This window comes from Phymastichus coffea, unplaced genomic scaffold, assembly GCF_024137745.1.
Source record: "Phymastichus coffea isolate CEN01 unplaced genomic scaffold, Cenicafe_Pcof_1.1 PCOF00037, whole genome shotgun sequence".
In the NCBI taxonomy this organism is placed as follows: Eukaryota; Metazoa; Arthropoda; class Insecta; order Hymenoptera; family Eulophidae; genus Phymastichus; species Phymastichus coffea.
In genome coordinates, this window is record NW_026706848.1 from 2,761,200 (window position 1) to 2,782,010 (window position 20,811).

At 34.3% G+C, this 20,811-nt stretch overlaps 1 protein-coding gene across 1 annotated transcript in view; it reads left to right on the forward strand.

Moving 5' to 3' along the window:
• The window catches only part of LOC131663665 (moesin/ezrin/radixin homolog 1), a 458,293-nt gene that overhangs the window by 286,082 nt on the left and 151,400 nt on the right, over positions 1-20,811 (forward strand). Inside the window, exons 5-6 of the mRNA XM_058934196.1 lie at positions 1,132-1,461; positions 8,208-8,450. Coding sequence (XP_058790179.1) covers positions 1,132-1,461; positions 8,208-8,450 — 573 coding nt within the window. The remainder of the gene's footprint in view (positions 1-1,131; positions 1,462-8,207; positions 8,451-20,811) is intronic.

Consider the following 20,811-nt stretch of genomic DNA (forward strand, 5'->3'; position numbering starts at 1 on the left):
GACTCCTGAGCAACTTCCATTCGCCGCTGTTTTTGTTCGAAATTCAACAATTTTGGAACGAATTTTGCTGCCACACGTTTCATACCCAAAACATTCGAAAAAATTTGATGGCATGAGCCAACTGATATGCCAACATCATCAGCGACTTCTCTGATTGTGATTCGGTGATCGTTCATAACCATTTCTTTCACTTTTTTCACGTTTTCATCGGTTGTTGATGGCTTGGGCGTCCGGGTCGTTCATCATCTTCAACGTTTTCGTGGCCATCTTGGAAACGCTTATACCACTCATAAATCCTTGCTTTACTCATAGCAGACTCACCATATGCCTTTGTTAACATTTGACAAACTTTATTACACTTTATTTCATTTTTTACGCAAAATTTAATATAAATTCTTTGATCCATTTTTTTTCACAAACGAAAATCGCCGAGCTCGAAAAACACGTCTAACGTTAGCGGCTGCCACTTAAAAAGTAAGCAATGAATATTGCTGAAAATTTTATCGTACTTCAGGGGCATGTGTACCAACATAATAAAAAAAAATTTTATACAAGCGGACTCTCCAAACCCGCGAAATTTAAAAATTCTCGGTACTTTTTTAACACACCTCGTATATTCCTTTATAAAAGCATATAAGAAATTTCGTTATTCTCAATGAATATTCAGTTTGTAACAATGTTGAAAATCATCACAGATATTGTATGATGTTAAGCATTTAGTATGATATTTTATGTAAACTGTAAATTATTGAAGAATAATTGTTTACCTTAAATTTTAAATTTGCACACCATTCTCTAAAAAAAAAAATTTTAAATCTTACAATTTTTCTAAAATTATATATATAACTATGACCTAAATGTTAAAATTTGCAATGTTCAGAATAATTTTTTTGTACTTTATATTTCGTAAGTTATAAAATAACAATACTCATTTCATCATTTTCTTCTAGTTTAAAAACTTTTTTTGTCCTAAATATTGATTACACCATTGTTTATGTTATATTGCGTAATCTCTTCAACCAAAATATTGAATATATTCAAATCGAGTACTTTATAGTAATACATATTAATACATTGATAAAATGAAATATAGTATTTTGATTCTCTTTAAATTTATGTTAATCGTTTCAGGATTTAGAAATGTATGGTGTTAATTATTTTGAGATTCGGAACAAGAAAGGTACAGAACTTTACTTAGGTGTTGATGCTTTGGGACTGAATATATATGAAAAGGATGATAAACTCACTCCTAAAATTGGGTTTCCTTGGTCCGAAATCCGTAATATTTCGTTTAATGAAAAAAAGTTCATAATAAAACCAATAGATAAAAAAGCACCAGATTTTGTATTTTTTGCTGCACGTGTTAAAATTAACAAGCGTATACTTGCACTGTGCATGGGAAATCATGAGCTTTATATGCGGAGACGTAAACCTGACACTATTGATGTTCAACAAATGAAGGTTTGTTATATTTTCTTAAAATGATCGTTGTTCACTGATAACATACTATTGATAATTAATAAATGAATGTACATAACGGTCCTCCATAAGTAGTACATCTTAATTTATTTTTTATAAAAATTTATCAAATTTGCTTGAATACACATTTGTATGGGGCTTTAAAAATGATGAGTTTTCGGAAGTGTTCTTCACTGAGAATGGTCAATTTTATTATAGGTACCTATTATTACAGACATCTGTAAATAAAATTTCATTTAATTTTTAATAGATTATGAATATGACTTTTTACAAGGTCTTTAAGACCTTTTATAAAAATGTAGGTATGTGCTGCTGTGGAAACAAATGTACTGGTGTTATTACGAAGATCACGTTACAAATGAATAATATAATAAAGTGTGTTTACATTCTCATGACCTTACGAAACCAAGATGAATGCGTACAGGTGGTAGCTAGTGTACCTCTGCAACGTTCCACGTAGACGTAGTTCTTCTGGAAAACATTTTTACAATAACATTTTTTTGAAACCACCTTGAAATGATCTGCATCACCTTGAATATCATATACATTATAAACATACTAAAATGATTTAATGCAAGTTGGTTTTGCTTAACAGTTTGGATATACGTTATTATCGTTGGTCAGCTCTTAGCGTGGGTGTGGTTTTTTTTATAAGAGGTGAAGGGTAAAATCTGTGCGTTTAAGGCTAATAGATTGGTTATGATGTGGGCCTAGGACATGACCATGTGAGTATTCACCTCTCCGACCTCCTCACTTCCAATACCGCCATGTGTCATACTGACTAAAGATCCCTTCGTTCTCCGGCCAAAGCCGAAGCCAGAAGTCCTCTTTCTTCTGATCCTTTGGCCCCCCGGGGAACTACCGTTAGATACTACTTCCTGGGGTCAGCAGCTATCTGCTCCCTGGTCAAGTCTCCCTATATTCCTGATGAAAAAACTGCGTCACGGGGTTCAGGAGTTCTCTACTTTTTTCATTATCATCATTCAGTCACTTCCTTCTTTCCTTCTTCTGATCCTCTAATCTGATGTCCTCAGTCTCGTTCTCTTCTGTTCTTCACGTCATAGCTCTTGTAGCACTTCCGTTGCGAAGGTTGTCACTGCTGCCCATACTTTCCCCGAGGAAAGCATCAATTCTATTATGCTATCAGGTATGACAGCTGCGTTTCATTCGGCATGGGAAAAAGACATGCTCGGCGTCGTCGTTTGTTCCTCTACAGGTCGAACACTCTGGTGAGTCCGTATATCTGTATTTATACAGCTATGCTCTCGAAAGCATCTATGATCTGTTAGCATCTAAGTTAGATAATGGTTCACCTGGCCGTGCGTGTGGTGTAACCACTTCTTAATACTCGGGATAAGGCGATAGTTCCATCTACCTTTTTCTGTTCCATCCCAGGCGTCTTGCCAACGATCGATGCTTCTTTTCCTCTGTTCCTTCTTGCTTTGGTTGGCTTCGGTACCCTTCGATGATAAATGCGTCTTCTCTCTTCAGCTAGCTCCACGAATGGTAGTAACCCCGTGACAACTTTTGCCGCTTCTTTGGAGACCGTCCGAAATGCGCTTATAACTCTTAATGCGCTGTTTCTGTAAACTGAGTCCACCTTTCTGCGAGTTTTCTTTATCGTCAACGCTTCTGACCATAATGCGATACCATACATGATGATCGATGTGATCACCGACGTCAGCAGTGCTCTTCTAATTTGTTTAGGACCTTCTATATTTGGCATTAGTCTCGTTAGCGCTCTTCCAGTTATCGATGCCTTTACTGTTACCGTCTCCACTTGCTGCTTGAAGTTCAGTCGATCATCTATCATTACTTCCAGATATCTAATGGACGCTTTGGATATGATCTGGTGTCTATCGGCTTGTAGAAGGACCGTCTCAATCACCTTCTTACCTGTTATTAGGACTGCCTCAGTCTTATGTTCTGCTAATTCTAGTCCCAAATATCCTAAGTATTCCTGGTACCTTCGGAAAACCACACTAAAAAAAATAAATACATAAAAAATATTCACACTAAACCAAATCCTCTCTGTATTTTCTAATGATAACCAGGGCAATGCCATCAGCGAACGCCACTGGTGTTACTGTCCTCGGCAGTGTCGTGAAAAAGATAGCCACCACCTTTCGCAGGTCCAGGGTACATTCATTCCCTCTAGCACTTCCATTATGCGATTCCATCTTGCCGTGTTGAATGCGTTCTTGATGTCCAGAGCAGTAATAAGACAGTACTTCATGTCTCCGCCCTTCCACCTCTTGCCAGAAATAGCCGACCTAACATTACTGATTATCCGCTTGATAGCTTCAAGTATCGAATGGCCTTTCTGGAAATCGTATTGGTTACACGATAGGTATTTCTTCGATATCATCTTGATCCTTCCATGAACTATACGCTCTACTATCTTCCCTGCTGTGTCAAGCATACAGAGGGGCGATATGATGATAGTTCGTTCGCTGGTTTCTTCCCTTTGGGAAGAAATACCTGTTTCTGCTTCTTTCACCTTTTTGGAAAAGTTCTCTCCCGTAGACACCTGGAATACATGTTTAAGAACTTGTTCGGGTCAGTTTTGATAGCCACCTTCAGTGCTATATTCGGGATATCATCCAAGCCTGGGGCCTTGGAGTTTCCTACTTTTTTGCAGGTTCTCATCAGTTCATTCATCGTAACGTGTGGAATCTCCTGTTCGACATTCACGTCCACCTAGAATTCCTGCTCAGGTTGCTGAGGAAGCAGCGTCTCAACCTCTTTATTTGCAACAACAGCAATACTGTACAGGTTGGCAGCTTTGTTTCTGGCTTTTTAAGCCGCTTCACCACTACTTCGTAGGGTTTTCCCCATAGGTCTTGTTCCACTTCTTCTTGTAGCTCGCAGAAGCATTACTTTTTGCTGGCTTCTATGGCCTTGACATATCTCTAGGTAGATAAGTATATCCCTCCAGTTGCTCACCTATTTCAGGGGGCAGGTGCTGACAAGTGTCAGGTCAATGATTGATGTCCTCCCTTCTTGTTCGTACGTTGGTACCACTCCTGTATTGAGAAGCTCTACCCTCTAAAGGCTATCGCCTCTAGTATTTTACTTCCCCTCTTGTTTGTCTTCTTATTACTCCAGTCCAGGGCCGAGGCATTAAAATCACCCGCAACAACTGCTGGTTCGTGCTCCTTCACGTCTCTAAGTAGGCTGTCGAGAGAATTCACGAACTGGTCGGACTCCATGCTTGGTGGGGCATAACTACTATAGAAGTTGATAATTCCAAGTTTTTCCCGAACAAAACCATTTTGTCTGCTGTTGACCTTGTCCTGAAATATGGTGTTCCCGCAGTACCAGATGGCCGCCTTTCCAGTTGCATCCTCGATCCACGCCTGATTATCTGGTATCTTATAGGGGTTTGAGATAATTGCTATGTCGGCTCTCCGCTCCCTTGCTGTTTGTACAAGTAACTTTGAGCTGCTTCACAGTGGTTTAGGTTGTGTTGTAATACTTTCATCTTTTTTTCACTGCTTTCCTCCTGATATCCTCTTGGTGGGCTGTATAGCTTCCAGCTATATGCTTACAGTGCTCGTCTCCTTTTATCTCCTTGCACAGGACGTAGCATGCCTCTTTCGTACACTCTGCAATTTTCTGCCCCGGTCGCCCGCATTTCATGCAGAGCTTCGATCAATCTACATCACTCCTCATTGTTTAGCAATGTGCCCTGCGTTCTTATAGCACTTATAGCACTTGAGAGGACTATTTTATTTACCCCTCTTGCTCTGCAGTTGACAAGGCCTACCCTGATTTGGCCCCTGTTTCCTATTATCTTTTGAACGATCATGGCTGGTAGTCTGATGTGGGCAATTTGGATCCCCCCCATATGCTGTCCGCATCGACTTTATCGCCTCAGTCTTGATTCCGTAGTCATGGCTAACGGTTTTTTGCAGCGCGTCCCTTACCTCTTCTCTGGTTGCCATCTCCTCGATATCCTTAACCTGTATTTCCACTTCATGAGTTTTGCTGATGACCTTCATCCTTCAGCACCTCTTCCAATTTCTTCTGGATTGAACCAGTCTGATCTTCTACCTTGCGGAAAGTACGATTAGTAGCTGGCCGGATGCCGTCCTTTGTATTTTTTAGAAGTTCTGTTTCACTTCGAAATTGAGGTTAAGAGGATCGGGGCTACAGCGTAGAAAGGTTACATACTCGAATGTTCAGGAAATCGGGGTTACGAAAATCACATCTACAATATAGAAAGGTTACGTACTCGATAGTTAAGCAAATTGAAAGTAATGGTCTGAAATTATACATGTAAATGTTGTAGGAGTTGAAGGTTAAGGAAATTAGGGTTTAAGGATATAAGGTTATATTTGTTTTTTGCAAAATGAACAAACTAACTTTGAAATGATCTTAATTATGACTCGACGGTATCAAATGTATACCACGTTTGCACTCAGGATACAAAAATACACGATTGTATATGATTGAAGTGCATAGGACAACTGACATGTCAGTTCCAATAATGAGCCGATAAGAAATTTGGCCTATATGTTACTTGTTTGACTTCCAAGTGACCTCCAAGAGTCATGTTGCAAAAATCAAAGAATATGTATTTGAACTTAAAATTGACTGATCTTTCCAATTCGTGATTAAATTTTCATTTTCATTGCTATAAACTAAGTTGATCTTGTAATGACCTTGAATCTGACGTGATAGAGATTAACAGACCTTTGGATTCGTATTCAGTGCATCAAAATACATAAGTATTATGTGGTCCGGTCAAATAATCCTGAACTTTTTTAGTTTGTGAACCTGTGTAATTTGTAACATATCATTCTATTAAATATATAATTGACATAAATTTACCTGAGTTTACATATAATTTACATATAGATATAATTTATGTTGAATTTTCGATCTCGTCAAAACGACATAGTGGTGTCATATTATTTGTTATTAATGACATGATGTTCAAAATTATATTTATGTATTCATTTAAATATTATTATGGTATAAAGTGTTTTATTTGTGGTGTCGAATTCTCGACATATAGTGTCTGTTACATGAAACGTTTATAGAAATATTATTACAGACATATATAAATTGAATAAATTATTTAATTTTTCGTCGATTTTTCGACATGTTGGTGTCATTTTAGACATATATTTAATGAAATAGAGTTCATAAATTAATATAATTATGAATTATGTAAAATTATATTTTGGAGAATCATTAATAAATCGAAAAAATTTCTTTTTTTTAGGCCCATATACAAATTTATTTATTTGCTACGCAACTCAGCGGATCATTAAAAATCCAAGCAAAATTAAAAGGTGGAATGTTCATCTTTAAAATAAGAACGTCAAAACTCATTTCTGATTTTTATAAAAAAATTGGGTTTTTTTTAATCAGCTCATATCTCGATCGCTATGTATTAAATAAAAAACTTCAAAGACAAAAGTTGTTTCTTTTTTGGTAAAGAATACAAAAATTAAGTGAAAACTAAGATTAACTAGAAATTCATTATTCAAAATTTGTTTGAGACTTTTGATCATAATAAATATAAAAAAAAATAAAGAATATGAAAAATAAAAAAAATGTCTAGCGTAAAAAAAGGAAAAAAAAAATTTTGTTCCAGATCTAAGTTTTCACTTTATTTTTGTATTCTTTACCCAAAAAGAAACTACTTTTATCTTCAAAGTTTTTTCATTTAATACGTAGCAATAGAGATATGAGCTGATGAAAAAAAAAAAACGATTTTTTTTGTAAAAAACAGCTATATCTGTGTATAACATAATCAAAAATGAGTTCTGTCGCTCTTATTTTACAGAGGAACATTCCGCCTTTTTATTTTGCTTGGATTTTTAATAATCCGCTAATTTTCGTAGCTTACACTGGATTCATGCAATAATAGTTTAATTTAAAAAAGTCTACCCTACTACTCCATAAATAGTATACGATCATTTTAAAATGATTTGCAATGAGACCAAAGTTCCGATACAATGTTACTTCCTATTTCAAATTAACTTTTAAAGTCATATTGAAAATAAAGTGTTTATTTTAAAACATATCTTCATATAAAACGTTCATATCATTACTTGATTAAAGATTATAACTTATTTTGAAAAATATTTTACTTTTAGTTTCTTTTATCAAGTGTGTACTACAATGCAAATCATAAATACTTATATGTGGAAAATGCATACTCATTAATTTATTCAGACCTAATCCGAAAAAACGTTTAAAATATTTTGAATATTTCGTCGTTAAAAAAATGATCCCGGTGAAGCTCGAATCTACCATATCTTAATTTCTAATTCAACTATTTACTACCTGACTAGTAAAAATAGATTATTTTGAATAACTTTACGTTCATCCGAAAATTGGGATAGACAACATTGAATTAATTATTATACGCGAAAGTTAATAAAATTTTAAACAACCGTATCGTGTGTTAATTGGGTAATTATTATGTTATATATATATATATGAATACGAGTTTCTATGATTAGAATCGACCATTCACAGTGACAAACACTTCCAGAAATCAGTAGTTTAAAAAAAATCAAGAATTGTTACTTCTTAAAGGGCCCGCCTTAATATGAATTGTAAATTTGAAAACTTAAATATTTTTGTACATATTTACTAATTGAAGCAAAATAAATTTATCAATAAGCAATAGAAATCTTTATTTAACTAATTCAATGGACTTGGACAATCCTTTACAAAAAATATATATATACATATATAATATACAGGCACAAGCAAAAGAAGAAAAGCTTGCTCGTGAAAAGCAGCGTGAAAAATTACAATTAGAAATTGCTGCCCGTGAACGAGCTGAAAAAAAACAACAAGAATTTGAAGAGCGTCTCCGTAGTATGGCTGAAGAAATGGAAAGAAGACAAGCAGAATTAAGCGAAGCACAAGAAATGATCAGGCGATTAGAAGAACAATTGAAACAACTACAGGCTGCTAAAGAAGAACTTGAGGACAGGCAAAAGGTAATTAATCAATTAAAGTAATATTTTATATCTCAACGAAAAGTGACAATTAGCTTTTTTCTAATGTAAAGTTATTTTCAAGTAAAATTAATTTTCAGTACTAATTTTCTTATTGTGATGTTCGTATCACTTATAAATAATAATTCGAACTCTCGTATCTAGCTAATGAGTAAGAATCTGTTTCTAATAAAGTTACTCTTCTTGTTAAGAAAATAAATAGATAGATGAAATAGACTCCACTAATAATAACAAATTAATAAATCAAATATGTAATGAATATGTATAATGTTTGAAGGAAAATCAGACTATGCCCTAGTTTCTTATGGTGCGAATTGTCCCATAAGCAGGGCTAAAGTCTTTCTTGGATAGAATATAATTCGGCCCAAGTTTCTTATAGCGCGAAATGTTCTATAAGTTGAGCTCGAATTATAGGAAAGGAAATGTCTTGTTTAGTGAATCACAATGAGAGAAAGAACTTAGGTATTAGCCAAGTTTATTCAGACTCATGCACTCACTTTGCAAGGCAAGAAGTGAATGCCAGCCTGTGCAATAGTGGGCGTATTTATACACAAATTTTCCCGCCTATTTTCCAAGAGCGTTTTCTTCGAGAAGTTTTCGAATATTCGAGAAACATTCGCGAATTTTGAGAAATGAATTATCTTAATTTACAAGTGAATAAACATTAATAATGAACTTTTAATACATGTGAACCTTACCGAATTCGTTATTTGTTGATTTAATACTATATATAATTATCGCAATTAGTGTCGTCAAAAGTTATTAACTAATAAAGTCAATTAACGTAATATTATAATTTTTACATTAGAAAATTATTAACTTTTTATATAACTTTATAGTTGATGAATTTCAGAAGTATTTTCTAAAAAGAAATATTTAAATTAGTAAATAACATTTAAATTATAATAAATTTTCATATTTGTAACGGCTTTTCCTATAATCTTATAACGCAATTATTAGATTAATTATCTAAGATTCATAAACCAAATAGCTATCATTATTAAGTATAAAATTAATGATTTCGTTCTATATACAAGTTATTGTTTAAATAAATTATTGTTTGTTTATTTATTAATAACAGTTATTATTCAGCTGTTATTAATGAAACCAATTCTTACTCATGTTCTTTACTTATTCATGTTACATATAAATTATTTACACCTTTCTAATAATTTATATTTTTAGCTTAACAAATAAATTAATTTTGCATATTGAAATTCATTATTATTCAATAATTAAACACCATTTTTATTATTATATTCTAAATCTACGTACTAAAATCTATATAATAGATGCTTTGTTATGTCAAATTTATCTCTAATTAACATATTTTTCTTAATAACAAAGATCATTATATCTATATCTATTACTTTGTGACGTCACGCTCTTTATTTTGATTATGAAATTCGACTCGTGTACTAATATATAATCGAGTAAACAGTGAGATGGCGCCGCTTAATGTACTGATTTGAATAACAAGATAGATTCATTCGACTGGTTGCGGTAATTCAGTAATCTAATAAATAGCTCATAGATAGGACCGTTACATTATACCCCACTAATGTTGAAGATAGTAACAGAGTTTAGGGGTATTCATTTGTTTTGTAACTGGATTAATTTATAATAGCATACAAACAAGTGAGATAATTGACATATGGTGGTTAAGCACCTGCTCGCTTAACCACCATTCTCTCTCTCTCTCTCTTCCCTTTCTTCGGAAATTTTTGTACTATGCTTCATACTCCATTTTATTTTCATTTTCATTTATATCTTAATAAAATCTGACTGGAATAAGTTCTTGATCAAAAATTCATATATATATATATATATATATATATGAAACTATGACAAGTTGAGTTGAAATATTTGTGTTTCACTGTACCCGTGTATTAATTTGTACTTTGCCTTATGGTAGATAAAGAACTATCTATCTATCCTTTTATCTCTCGCACATTCATGCGATGTGTGAACTACTAATACTTTTAGCCGGATATATTTTGAAATTAGAATATGCGATTTATCTTCAGTTTAACCCATTAATGTCACAAGGACACTTTTTTCATCTACCTTTTTTTTTAAGAAATTTCATTATGAAAAAGTCCCGCAAAAAATTTGAGAACTATTTATCCAACTATTTTTAGGACCGTTCTTTCCAATGATACAATCAGAATCACATAAACACGAATTTATCAGATCTGTTTTCTCTTTTTACACTTTCGATGTCTTATCATTAGATTATTCAACTGTGAAATAGTGTATTCATGTCCTCGATTGTTGTCCTTTTGAGTAGGATATTTGTTTTTATTTTTATCGCAGGCTGATCATGCAGAATAACGGCAAAAGCAATTGAAAAATTTAGTATTTTTCTATTGACTCATTATTTGTTCTGATTAAAACACGCTTTTTCTAACAAACCTGCGAGTTCTATATAGTTACTATGACCTTTTGAGGCGTTGATTATACTCTATTATTTCTGGATTAAGAGGTTTAAACAAATTATCATAATAAATAAAAATATTTATAAAAATACATTATAAAAATAATATTATAACAAGAATAATATTATAGAAAAATAAATGCTAAAAAATCGAAATAATTTCTTTTTCTCAAAATCAAATTTAAACTACAGATTTTTTGTTCTTGTAACGGGGGAGGTTATCTGAAAAATGGAAAATTTATTTAAGAACAAACTCCCACGATGCAGAGGAAACCGCCGCTCCGTTAAACACGTATGATAGTACGTGTATTCGCCTTAACGTCAGATGATTTATCTTAGTTGTCTTCTATCAAACGGAGTTGAACTCACCTTAAGTCACGTGTCTTGTGACACTCGATGAGTTTTAAGTGTGAGCGACATTACTCCTAATCTTCTTAATCCCCTAGATGTAATCAGATTAAAACCTAAGCCTTTTTCAATTACTTAAGCTATTAGGAAAATTAAATAACGAAAACGGCGAATAAATTTAACAGACTTTAATTAATAAAAATGACTACAGTCTTTGTAGGGCCGAAAGACTAACGCACGTGAATAGGATTTTACAATTAACTATGTTCGGGGAGAAAGAGAGAGAGAGAGAAAATTCGAATTCTACCGCGAACTAACGCTCGACGCGAATACAAAAAAAATAACGCTAACACGATTTGACAAAATACCGAATGTATTTTGTATCGCATATGATAACGGAAGGTGCACACACCATGCGGTGCAATTCCGGTGATCAGCCGTAATCGATTTCGGTATTCTTATAAATATTATATTACCACAAAGCTTTCTAACTCAATTAATTTATAAGATAATTAGTAAGTTTTATTATTTACCAGAAAAAGTTTACATGATAACAGCAGAGTACTCTAGTATTGTATCTTTGTATTTTGAGGGATTCAATTTTCATCATTTTTTGTTTTTTGAATCTAGTGTTGGTAATCGATTCCGAGAAAAGTTTACTAATAAGTTTGTTTGAGTGATTTTGTAATCTTATGAAGTATTTTACAAAGAAATTTTTAATTTCTTCTTTTACTGATGCAATCTGTAAAACTTTTCAGATAATTTCTTTTGGAACGAACCACGGCACGTGAGTTATGCTACGTAGGAATTTTGATTGAAATCTTTCTAAAATTTCAATGTTCGAATTCGAAGCGGCTCCCCACAGTTGAATGCAATGTACAGACTAACTTGAGTACGTCTTTCTAAGGTAGAAGTTTATTTTCAGTTGTTATTTCGAATTTTCCTTCAATGAGCCAGCACATCTCTCTCGGTTTTAGTTCTAGTTGTTTTCGATTTGTGAACATGTGTTCTTTTCAAATCAATCTTCTATCCAAGTGTATGTCTAAGTATTTGTTATGGTCTTTTTGCGAAATTTATTTGCCTTTTAATGTAGTAGACGGACAAGTATTTTTACGGAGAGTGAATATGGTGTGAATTAACTCTCGTTTACTATTATTCTCCATAAATATAGCTAGTTTTAGAAATGATTATCAAGGCAAGTTTGTAATATTTCTGATGTTATTTTTCTTTCTGATGTGTTGTTGGTACTGCTGTATCGTCAGTATATGTTAGAATATTTGGAGACTCTGGTAGATCTGATATGTAAAGCAGGTATAGTGTTGGGACTAAAATACTACCCTGTGGTACTGCTGTTTTTAATATCTGCCGTTTTTAAACTTCTTAATTTATTTTTACTTTAAAGGTTCTATATTGTAGGTAGGTAGTAGTAAATCACTGTAGCATTTATGAAAATATCTCTTCAGCTTATGTCGAAGCTCCTTATGCCAGACTTTATCTAACGCCTAAACAACGTCTAGGAATATGCATGTTTAGTATTTTTTTATTTTTGTTGGATTTTCTCATTACTGATACTATTCTGTTCACTTTTTCGATCGTGAAATAATGACCACTAAAACTGAAATAGTGGTCTGGGATAAGTTTTCTATCTATTACCATTGGGTTTATTCTAGCTAGTATAAGTTTTCCATACTTTTTGAAAATACTGGCAATAGACTAATCGATCTGTACGAAGTCACGAATTCAGTGTTTTTACCGAGTTTAGGTATTAAAATAATCTCTGCAACTTTTCATTAAGAAGGAAAATAGCAAAGACGTAAGCATGCATTAAATATTATAGTTATGAATCTAATTGCTATTGTAGGAAGCTTTTTAATCGTTTTTTCTGTATATTATCATAACCCGGGCTTTTTTATAATATATATTATTAATTATTTAAAGTACTTTCTTTAAGTTAACTGATTTGGTTGGAGTGATGTCGTGAAAATTATGATCTTCCAGTAAGGTTTCTTCTTGAGAAATTATTCTTTATTGTAGTTTGAATACTTCGTTTAGACGATTTGCGAAAGTTACCTTTTTTTTTCTCATCTGGTTTGGTCCATGTTCTATAGTTTTTTTGAATGGGTGGTATAAACGAAGTTGGTCTGTTTAGCCGTATAGTCGCTTTCCACAGTGAGTAATCCGTTGCTTCGGTTGGACTAACAAAGTACTCTCAGATTCTTCTGTATTTTTGGATTTTTCTCAACGTTTTTTTTTTTTTTTTTTTTTTTTCATTTATTAAGCAGTTTTCACCTGTTGGTTTATCACTGCTACAGTAGAAAGTACATGTTTTTGCAGAAAATACATTATAATTTTATGGTATATATACACAGTATGCAAAAAGTTAGTTACCAAGAAGGCTTCGAATTAGGCTGGCATTAGGATGAATACAGTAAATCGAATTCTTATGTTTACAGAGACGCTTATAATTTTATATTATATCTTAAGATTACATTTTTTAAGAAAATTTGCCAGATATTGACACGCATTGCTTGACAGACAAGTGAGTAGGGATTCGGCTTTGAATGGAGGGTAAATATGAATAGATATAAGAGAATTGAGCAGTTGTTCTCTTTGAGAGTTGTAAAGGGCACATTGCCATAGCACGTGATTGAGATTTTCATTTTCAGCGTTGCATTTACATTTTGGATCACGTATATAGTTAAGCCTATGAAAAGATTCTGCTAAGTTGTGATCAGCTCGGCATCGATTAAGGGTGACCACGAACTCTCACGGGAGTTTTTTGTCTGCGAACCAAGGTTTTTTATTGTTGTTGTGATAAAGGCGGAAGTATTTAGAGCCAGTTTTAACGCTATTTTTCAGGGTTATCTTGTCAGATTCTAATTGGGCTTCTCGATAGAACATTTCAAAAATATCTGAATAAGGTACGGTTTTAAGGTCTATAGTGGAATTATAGGTAGCATCCTTGGCCATTAGATCTGCTTTTTCGTTTCCAACGATTCCTGTGTGCGAGGGGATCCAGAAAAATTGAATGTTTGCACTAGGGTTAGATTTTTTGATTTCATTGTACTTCTGTTTTATTTTAAGAATGTGATTGTTGTTTTTAATGTTAGTAGTTTCGAGAGATTGTAAGGCACTTAATGAATCTGACAAGATATAAATCTGACGATCTGTAATACTACTCGCTAGGTCTAGAGCGTCACACAAGGCAATTCTCTCTGCCGTGTACACCGATGCAAGAGAGTTGATACTCTTTTTTATACAAATATTTAAGGATGGGCATACGCAAGCACTACCAACGACAGGGCAGTTTGCCATCGGTGTATATGGCCACCGCATTGTTTTTGCTGATGTATTCGTTGAGAATCGTGTTAGGATTGGTTACATTTTTCATATCTCGTCCCAAATCAATGTTGATGGGTATCGTCGTGATAATAGTATTATAATCATGAGTATACAAAGGGGGGTTTTCGTTAATTTCTATGTTGTTTATGTCTGACATGATGGAAAGGGAACAATTGCTGATTAGACATTTTATAGAGAAGGGCTTGGTTTTCCTTTTGCATAGTTTCGAAAAGTTGTTAATGATCTTGGCGGTAGCTGAACTGTTATTTGAAAGGATTTTTGCTAAGAAGCATAGGCATAGGTATGTAGCCCTTTGTTTAATCGGAATAAGTTTGGACTCAGAAATTATGACATTATTAGGGGTGCTGTTGCGATAGCCCATGGCGTGTCTAATTGCTCTTCGTTGAATTTTTTCTATTTTCTCAGCTAGACTAAGGATCGACTGGTAATAGACGTAGAGCCCGTAATCGATAATTGAACGTACATAGCTCTTGAAGAAGATAATGAGCGTAGCAGTATCCGATCCCCACCACGTACCACATAGAAATCTAATAATGTTGAGTGTTTAGGAGCATTTTTTCACAACGTAGTCCACGTGTTTTCTGAATGAAAGTTTGTAATCAAAGATGACTCCTAAAAAGCGGGCTGATTCAGAGGATTTAATATTACAATCGCTTACTTTTATTTCTGTGGAGCCAGGCCGGAAGTTCCTTCTATTGAAGTGAATAAATTTAGTTTTGCTTGGAGTGAGTTCGAGACCGAGAGCTAGCAGATTTTTCTGGATTTTTTTTATTGCATTTTGAAGAATCCTTTTGCCTCTTGAAATGTTTTTGTATTTGATATATAGGGAGAGGTCATCAGCAAATTGGGATGAAACTGCAGATTTGGCTAAGTTCGAGGTGATTAGGGCAACATATATAATATAAAGAAGAGGGCTTAACACTCCTCCTTGAGGGACTCCTTTGTGGACTCGTCTATATTCGCTTTTTATGTGTTCAGAGAAAATAAGTCTTTCATGCGTTAGGAACTTGATGAAGTTTAGAACAGAGAAAGAACAGCCAATTTCTGCAAGAATCGAGAGAAGGATATCTATGTTTATGTTGTCGAATGCACCATGAACGTCCAAGAATACCGCCAAGACATCTTTTTTTTCGATAAATGCTTCTTCGACTTTTAGGCTTAAAGCTGAGAGATTATCGCTGCAAGATTTATTTTTTCGGAAGCTATTTTGATTTTGGGGAAGTACGTTGAAATGTTCAGTCCACCATGTCAGACGATTTTTTAACATAGACTCAAACAGCTTGCAAACGCAAGAAGTCAGAGCAATGGGACGCACGCTGTCGCTATCTGGTTTAGGAATGAAATGCACATAGGATTGCTTCCAAGAATGGGGATAATCGTTTTTACGGTACATATCATTAAATAGATCTGTTAGAATTAATTTAAGTTTTGTCGGCAGTTTTGTAGAGTTAAAAAATCAATGCCATCCATGCCCGGCGATGACTTGGTTTTTTTTCGGATCAAGAGCAACATTGAATTCTTGGAAGTTGAAAGGAGAGTCGAAAAATTCATTAGTATTGCATGGCGGTATCCATGAAGGGTCCGATTGTCCCATGCTGGGCTGAACTTATCTAAAGCTACTTCAGCTTTCGAATCATTTTGAAGATTTTCGCTAGTGTTTTGACAAAAGGTTTTGGCCCAGCAGTTTTTCAATACTTTGCTTGTGTTCCAGACGTAGCTGGGATTGGTGTGAGCGTTTAGACTAGCCGCGAATTCTTTGAAGCGTTCTTTTTTCTTAAGTTTGATAGTTTTACGATAGAGAGCGGCATGTTTTTTATAATCGATCAAGTCAGATAGATTTTTAGAGAACTGCCATTTTTTAAAGGTAGCACGACGTAGTCTTTTCAAACGCGCGCATTCCGCATCCCACCAAGCAACAGGATTTCTCGTCATCTTATTATTTTTGTTTATGTTTTTTTTCCGGGGTGAACTGATTTGAATCGCTTCGGTAACTAATTCGATAAATTTATCGTATTTTTCGCTAGCTTTGAGCTGATCGTACTCTCGAGATAAGAAAAAACAAAAATTGTTATCTAAATGATTTTGGAAATTAGTCCAATTTGTTTGTACGCTGCTTAATTTTTTTTTATATCGTTTTTTTTTATATTGTTGTTTTTCGGCATCTACATTAATAAAGATGGGGTAGTGGTCAGATCCCCAGGTCTCATCGCTTATTCGGCAGTTGACTTTGTCTCCAGCGTCAGCGGAAGAAAGAACTAGATCAAAAATTCGATGAGATGTCGCGGTGTATATCGATGTAGGTTAATGAATCACTGTTGTGAATAAGGAGGTTGTGAGAATCTATTGAACTAAAAAGGCTCTCACCGTTAGAGTTACTATAGTCACAGTTCCAACTAACGTTGTGAGCGTTAAAATCACTTACAAGAAGGCAGTTTTCACGGTTGTTTACATTATCAAGAATAGCGTGCCACTGTTGTTGAGTAAGAGTGAGACCGGAAGGTCTATAACAAGCAATAACATCGAGAGTGGGGTTTACGTTATTAATTCGAATGCCGCAACATTTCGACGTAATCACTATTAAACGCAATATCGGATAATTCAAAATACGCTATATTTTTGCGAATAATAAATATTATACCTACTCCTTTTTTGTTGCTTCTGTCCTTTCTTAGTGTCAGGTAGCCCGGAAATCGAATGGTATCTCTGGTTGTAAGCCAAGACTCTATACAGATTATGATGTCAAATTTTTTAAATCTTAAATCAATTTCTAATCTTCTCTTTTTGAAACTTTTCGTGTTCCAGAATAGAATTTTTAAATTTAAGAAAGAGTAAGTTGAGCAATTTGTCTTATCCATTTCGACGCATTTGAATCTCCTTCGTTGGTCGGCGCTTGACTTTTTAGCCGTTTGATAAGTCTGTTGATTCTCGATTTGAGATTTTTGTCTTCCATCACGTGGTCATGAATATCATTTAATTCTGTAATGAGTCCTTGGGTGTCAGTTGTATATTTTTGTGCTTCTAGGATTACATTCGAGTTCCCATACGTTGTAAACAGGAATTTTGCCATTGAGGTTAAATTTAGCGGGTAAGTTTTACTGTTATCTGTGAAGAGTTTTTCGTTGGGTAGTAGTTTGGCAGAAATTTCATCTTCACTAATAGAGTGAGAGTTTTTGCTTTTTTTAGGGGGAGTTCATTGATTTTTGTTAGCTTTGGTTTTGGAATTTTCCGAAGATCCTTGAGTAGAAGACTGCGAGCTGGGAGCAGAGCGCTTTGTTGACTGCTGAGGTACAGGCGGCATTGCGAATTCGGTCTGAGGGATTTGATTTTCTGTGTGAGAAGTGGCGAAAGTGTCGTCATGTAAATCGTTTTCAAGGTTTTAGATTGTGCATTACTTGATTTTTCTTCAGAGGAGGATTGTTGTGTTGAATTTATCTTGTTTACTGGAGTATGGTTGTCTTGAGTATCATCGATACGCATGTTGTTTATTTTAGGACAGTTAGCGGCAATATGTCCGTCCTCTTTGCAAAAGTAGCATTTAAGATTGCCTGTGCTTGGATAAATATAGTATGTAATCTCCTCATATTCAATTTTTATCAAATCTGGCAATTTGTTTACATCATTTGGGTCGATGAAGGTTTGTCTCCTTGAGCTCAGAACGTGACTATAGCCTTCTCTTGAAATAGAAGCTTTGAGAGTTGTGATAGGTGAAAATCTTTTAATATCTAGCTACTCTAGAATGTCTTCGATCACGTAGTGGGGAATCGGAGGTGCGACATTTGAGAAGATGATGCGCTTTTGTTTTGATATAAGGGGTCTGATTGGCACTTGCTTGTTGTCAATAGTGAGGAATGTGTGTTTGTCGGTGAGTTCGTTAACTAGTTCTTTCGTTGCCAAGTAGATACACGCGATTCTTCGAAATACGCGTAGAGTAGACAATGTTAACTGGTTGCACTAAATTACCCACTGCACATGTATAGTCAGTAAGATTCAGATCGTCTAATCAATCTATTACTAGACCCTGTTCGCGCACTGAAAATTGATTGGCTTGAGCAGCAGTTGCATAACTGACACTTTTGGAGGCATTGACTGAGTAGGTGAAAACATTTGAGGAAGTTTCATTATTATGGCTTTTGGTTAGAAAAGCCATGGTTGAATAACCGGGAAAGTAACTCCCAGGTGTAGAAAGAGAAAAGTTTTGCGGGACTTAGCCCTGTGGACACTACGACGCGGGTCAAAACAACCAGACGCGGAGCGATAGGTAAACACGTCTGCTCGCAACGAAGGCTAAACCCCAAATGCTTTTCTCAACATACAATGCTTCCTTCAGTTCTTCAACTGCTCTATTTAATTTCTTTTTATCCTGGTTTAATCTACTAATCTGATACCTTTTTCTTAGTAGTCTTTTTTCTTTGATTTTCTGTTCAACTACAGAGATGATTTGTTGAGATTTTTTCTTCGTTACAGAGTAGAGTATTGGTTAATAGCTTTAGTTACGAGTGAGTTAAATGTTTAAATACTGTTTTCTATATCAGTAGCAGATTTGAAAGGTACATTACACTTAGTACGTTCCTCAAAGAATTGTGTATTTTTTTCAGGTTGTTATTTATTTATTTATTTATTACCGGAAGAAGTGCATAAGTTATATAGTTAGCAAAATATTGTAACCCATCAGAGGAAATATATACCTATGCGATGGTTTAGCATATAATTACAGAAGAAAAAAACGAAAAGAAGGAAATAAAAAATTAAAAACTACGGAAAATAATATTTATAAAAAACAACAATTTTACAGCTTGTCTAAACTTGGCAGTGATTACTACCATGTTAAGCAGCAAACATGCAATCTAAATATTATAGTATTCTACTCGTATTGCTATCTTCTTCGCCAGAATCTGATTAGCATCTGTCTTGCTGTGTTGTATTATTCCATGCGTGCTTTCTTCTCTTTTGCATATATTATTCTTTCTATCTTGTTTAGACGGGCCGGGCAAGTGTGGGAATATACTTTGATGCTGTATAATTCTAGTGCAATTGCAAGTGGATGTGAACACCACATCATCTACAACTATTAAGTCTTTATGTTTTAGTTGAAATTTTAGCGAGTGAACTGAATTAGTGAAAGTTTGCGTTCCTTGAATTCCTCTATCGAAATAGAGAAAAGTTTTGTTGTTTCCCTGATAGTTTACAGGCTTTAATGGTTTCCCATGGGGTAGCAATGCTTTTTGCATTAAAATCTTGTTATCGTTTTCAACAGCTATGTTATCAATAGTCTCAAAAACAGTTTCGATGGGTTCATATTTTGCCTTATGATTGAATTCTTTAGATTGTGGCTTTCGTCAATTTTAATATATTTAATACCCTCAGTGTCAGGTTTTATGTCTATTTTTAGATCGATTTTCATAGTGTCTTTTAAGTAAGTTCGTGATTACAAAAATTCATTAGCTAAGTCTGTTATAACTTTTACGACTTCATCACTCTTTTGTTGTATTTTAGTATAGTTGTATGAAGTTAATCTATTATCGGTTCTATTGTATAAGTTGCAGTAGATAAGCATACTTATCTACTAGTTGCAAAAACCATAGGCACATAAATATGTTCTAACGCCCAGTAAAATCTTGTTAAGGAAATTTGTATCATCATGGAATCCGAAGTAGGATACAAAAAATCTTTGATCGTAGTGATTAGTAACTGATTGATTCCTTTACAATGGATTTTATGCAACGTGGTTTTCAAAGACTCTAGTTTCAGTAATTTCTTTCGATCCATTGTTTTGATGTTTTATTAATACTATTTTTGTTGACCGTTTGTAACGAAAGCTCGTTGGTTAACTATTATTTAAGGTGGGCAAGAGAGGCGCACTCGCTTATAGCAATATTGAGGCGGGAAGGGGGAAGAGGCAAATCAATGAAAATGGTTAATAACTTTATACACACAAACACATTCGCATTTAAACAAATATAATTAAATCAAACAAAAGTTAAATTACACTTAAACTTCGCAAATACCGCACATTAACGAACCGCATAGTGATAAGCCGCATTACACACACTTTAATCGAATAAGCACAACGACGTCCTTAACAACTATTACAAAAAAAGAACAAATTAACTAATTTATCGCGCCTACAAATCTATAGAAAACACAACGCGCGTCGCCCGACAGATGACCGCCTTGACGACGTACCGACTTAAGCTA